This window comes from Triticum aestivum, chromosome 3D, assembly GCF_018294505.1.
Source record: "Triticum aestivum cultivar Chinese Spring chromosome 3D, IWGSC CS RefSeq v2.1, whole genome shotgun sequence".
NCBI lineage: Eukaryota > Viridiplantae > Streptophyta > Magnoliopsida > Poales > Poaceae > Triticum > Triticum aestivum.
This window is the reverse complement of record NC_057802.1, coordinates 595973404-595977934: the sequence shown is the minus strand read 5'-3', so window position 1 is coordinate 595977934 and position 4531 is coordinate 595973404. Positions and strand designations below refer to the sequence as shown.

Here is a 4531-nt window from a genome sequence, read left to right as displayed (position 1 = left end):
GCCAAAGGGGGGAAGGGGGTGCCTTGCCCCCCAAGGCAAGTGGGAAGCCCCCCATCCCTAGGGTTCCCAACCCTAGGCACATGGGGGGAGGCCCATGGGGGGGTGCCCAGCCCACTAGGGGCTGGTTCCCTTCCCACTTCAGCCCACGGGGCCCTCCGGGATAGGTGGCCCCACCCGGTGGACTCCCGGGACCCTTCCGATGGTCCCGGTACAATACCGGTAACCCCCGAAACTTTCCCGGTGGCCGAAACTTGACTTCCTATATATAATTCTTCACCTCCGGACAATTCCGGAACCTCTCGTGACGCCCGGGATCTCATCCGGGACTCCGAACAACTTTCGGGTTTCCGCATACACATATCTCTATAACCCTAGCGTCACCGAACCTTAAGTGTGTAGACCCTACGGGTTCGGGAGACATGCAGACATGACCGAGACGCCTCTCCGGTCAATAACCAACAGCGGGATCTGGATACCCATGTTGGCTCCCACATGTTCCACGATGATCTCATCGGATGAACCACGGTGTCGAGGATTCAATCAATCCCGTATGCAATTCCCTTTGTCAATCGGTATGTTACTTGCCCGAGATTCGATCGTCGGTATCCCAATACCTTGTTCAATCTCGTTACCGGCAAGTCTCTTTACTCGTACCGCAATGCATGATCCCGTGACCAACGCCTTAGTCACATAGAGCTCATTACGATGATGCATTACCGAGTGGGCCCAGAGATACCTCTCCGTCACACGGAGTGACAAATCCCAGTCTCGATTCGTGCCAACCCAACAGACACTTTCGGAGATACCCGTAGTGCACCTTTATAGTCACCCAGTTACGTTGTGACGTTTGGCACACCCAAAGCACTCCTAGGTATCCGGGAGTTGCACGATCTCATGGTCTAAGGAAAAGATACTTGACATTGGAAAAGCTCTAGCAAACAAAACTACACGATCTTTTATGCTATGCTTAGGATTGGGTCCTGTCCGTCACATCATTCTCATAATGATGTGATCCCGTTATCAATGACATCCAATGTCCATAGTCAGGAAACCATGACTATCTGTTGATCAACGAGCTAGTCAACTAGAGGCTTACTAGGGACACGTTGTGGTCTATGTATTCACACCTGTATTACGATTTCCAGACAATACAATTATAGCATGAATAATAGACAATTACCATGAACAAAGAAATATAATAATAACCATTTATTATTGCCTCTAGGGCATATTTCCAACAATATTAGGACCATAGGCGGTATTATGTCGCGACCACAATCCCAAACCGACTCGGTTTCTAATTCGTATACTTACCGGACAAGAAATCAAAAACTTGTCTGCCAAGACATAAAAATAAAACGGCAAAAGGAAGCTACGCTCCTGCAAGGAGACGGACCAGATTTCGGCGGACCATTCACGCGCATGTCGCATGTACGCCACGCCCCGCCCAGGCGAGGCGAGCGAGCGCGCGCGTGTGGTTTTCCCTTTCTCTTCTCACACACCACTTAGAGTGGTGGAGAGAACCCACTATATAAAGAGGTCCAACTCTTCTTCAACTTTCGGGGTGGGACTAAACTTAGCACCACCACTTGCCATTTTACACATGGGCTTTGAGATTTCAGAAATTGCTATGGGCCTAGCCCATTAATTCTAACACATACATCAGCGGGAGTTGGCAGTAATAAGTGCGGACAGCGAGTGTTCTGGATCAGTGATGTACATGGAAGCGGGAGTTCAATTAATCGCCTTGTCCATGTCAGAGAGTTGGTTGTTAGCACTTAGCAGATGGCGAGTTGGCCGCGGTGGAGTGGATCTTTGAACTCTACCTGCGTCAGTGCTAAATACCAAAGTTTAAAATCGCGGGCGAGAGGGAATCGCGGCCAGAATTTTTGCCGCGACAGGTAAGGAAGAAACGGCGCAATCGCCCGCGATAGCGACGCGATCTCCCGCGATTTTGGGAAGGCAGCAAATCGCGGGGTGGTTCCAGATCCGCGATAGCGGCGCGATCACTTAGATTTCGCCCGCGATTTTAAACTTTGCTAAATACTAGTTGTTGGCATGTCGCTGGATTTGAGTAAATACTGTACCCTATTGATACCTTCTAGGTAAATTTCAAATCGAAGCATTAATCGTCATTGATCAATACTATACAGTATGTAGTAACATCTGAAAGCAAATCTCTCGCCAGCACCATTGTCTGCTGGAGCAGGAGTATATATATGGCCCTCGCGTGGCCTCCAACTCCCCACCACAGTTGTCTTGGACTTGCAAGAGCTAGAAACAGCAACAATGGCTCTCGTCTTCTTCCTTGAGCTTTCACTCTCTTTAGTCTTCCTTGTCATCCTCTAGTACCTCCACATGAGGTCCAGGCGCAAGAACCCAGCGATCCCGCTGGACTGGCCGCTAGTGCGCATGCTGCCGTCGCTCCTCGGTAGCCTCCCGCGCCTCCACGACTGGGCCACCTCGCTCCTCAGCGTCAGCCATCTCAACTTCCGCCTCATCGGCCCGCCGCACTCGGGGATGCAGCTCTTTTTAACCTCCGACCCGGCCAATGTTCGCCACGTCTTCACCTCCAACTTCCCCAACTACCCCAAGGGCCCCGACTTCGCCGAGATCATGGACATCCTCGGCGGTGGCATCTTCAACGCCGACGGCGACTCCTGGCGCCGCCAGCGTGCCAAGGCGCAGCTGCTCATGTCCGCGCCCCGTTTCCGGGCCTTCGTGTCCCAGTGCAGCCGCCGCAAGGTCGAGCGTGACCTACTCCCGCTGCTCGCCCATGTCGTCGCCACCGGCACCGGCGAGTGTGACCTCATGGACGTGTTCCTCAGGCTGACATTCGACATGACGACCACGCTGGTGTTCGGCGTCGACCCGGGCTGCCTGGCCATTGGCTTCCCAGAGGTGCGGTTTGCGCGTGCTATAGACGATGCAATGGACGTGCTCCTCATCCGCAATGTACTCCCGCTGTCATGGTGGAAGCTGGTGCGGTGGCTCGGGGTAGGGTACGAGCGGAAGATGGCGGTGGCGCGGCACGAGATCGACCGGTTCATCGGCGACGCGATCGCCAAGAGGCGTGAGGCGGTTAAAGCCAGAGGCGCGAACGAGGACTCAGAGACAACAGACCTGCTCTCCTCCTACATCGACGACGACGATGCTGGCAGGACGGCTGACGTCATCCTCCGTGACACGACCATGAACCTTATGCTCGCCGGCCGCGACACGACCGGCTCGGCGCTGTCCTGGTTCTTCTATCTCCTCGCCAAGAACCCGCACGTGGAGTGCAAGATCCTGGCAGAGCTAGACACCATCAAGGCCACCACCAGCACCACCCTAGACGGCATGGTAACCTACGACGACACAGATGAGCTAGGGCGGCTGGTGTACCTGCACGCCGCCCTGTGCGAGGCGCTCCGGCTGTACCCTCCAGTGCCGTTCGAGCACAAGGGCGTGGTGGCGGCGGAGACGCTGCCGAGCGGGCACGAGGTGCGGCCTGGGGACAAGATCATCGTCTCGTTGTACGCAATGGGGAGGATGGAGGCCGTCTGGGGCAAAGACTGCTGGGACTTCCGGCCGGAGCGGTGGATCAGGGAGGACGGCAAGCCGCGGTACGTGCCGTCGTACAAGTTCGCGTCCTTCAACACCGGGCCACGGACCTGCCTCGGCAAGGACATGGCATTCGTGCAGCTCAAGGCCGTGGCGGCCGCCGTGGTGCGGAACTTCGTGGTGGAGGCCGTGCCGGGGCATGTCGTCGAGCCCAACGTCTCCATCATTCTCCACATGAAGAACGGCTTCAAGGCCAAGATCAAGAGGAGGCAGCTGATGAACAATTGATTCAGAGTAATAATATATCTGATGATCGCGGAGATAACGAATGTGTATCGATTGTAGCCCTTGATCGATGGCAAAGGGCAGATGTGTTACCGACGTGCAACGTGTCACTCAGTTTGGTCGTTAGGCTGAGTGGTGCCTACGTACCTAGCGCTGAAACATCTACCCTATAGTAGCTTTGAGATCCATGTGTCAAAAAATGTCTTGAAGCTAATAAATAAGTTGTTATTATTCCATTTTCATGTTTATAATTAAGTTTATATTTCCATGCAACAATTGCAATGGTTTTCAACATGAGATTTAGAGGAAAACGTATTTGCCCCTGTGAAAAGATAAACACAAATATTCACAAAAAAAAAACACGAATGAGATCCCTAGTCGTGCCTCAAGTCTAGTTTATATATTGTTGATGATTCTGTTTTTTAACCATGAGCATTGCTAAAGTCAGTGGCGTAGCTAGACCACAATTTTGAGATACTCCCTCCGTTTCAAAATACAGTGCTTCTTCTATTCCCGTGCTTCAACTTTGACCATAAATTTAACCAACGAGACCGACTGCGGCGGGAACAAATGTTATACCAGTGAATTCGTATTCAAAACAAGTTTTCAATTATATAATTTTTTTCTCCCGCCCAAGTCGGTCTAGTTGGTTAAATTTATGGTCAAAGTTGGACGTCGGGAAGCACGGGTGTACTATATTTTG

At 52.5% G+C, this 4531-nt stretch overlaps 1 protein-coding gene across 1 annotated transcript; it reads left to right on the top strand.

Annotated features, from left to right (window-relative positions):
• The first annotated feature begins 2259 nt into the window (after positions 1–2259).
• Positions 2260–4064, top strand: LOC123075768 (alkane hydroxylase MAH1-like). The gene has a single exon (XM_044498293.1). The coding sequence runs from the start codon at positions 2359–2361 to the stop codon at positions 3829–3831; it is 1473 nt and encodes a 490-aa protein (XP_044354228.1). The 5' UTR covers positions 2260–2358; the 3' UTR covers positions 3832–4064.
• Positions 4065–4531: the final 467 nt, after the last annotated feature.

Bases quoted from the DNA above. Each gene is read 5' to 3' on its own strand.
- LOC123075768 (XM_044498293.1), top strand. From the start codon at position 2,359: ATGAGGTCCAGGCGCAAGAACCCAGCGATCCCGCTGGACTGGCCGCTA.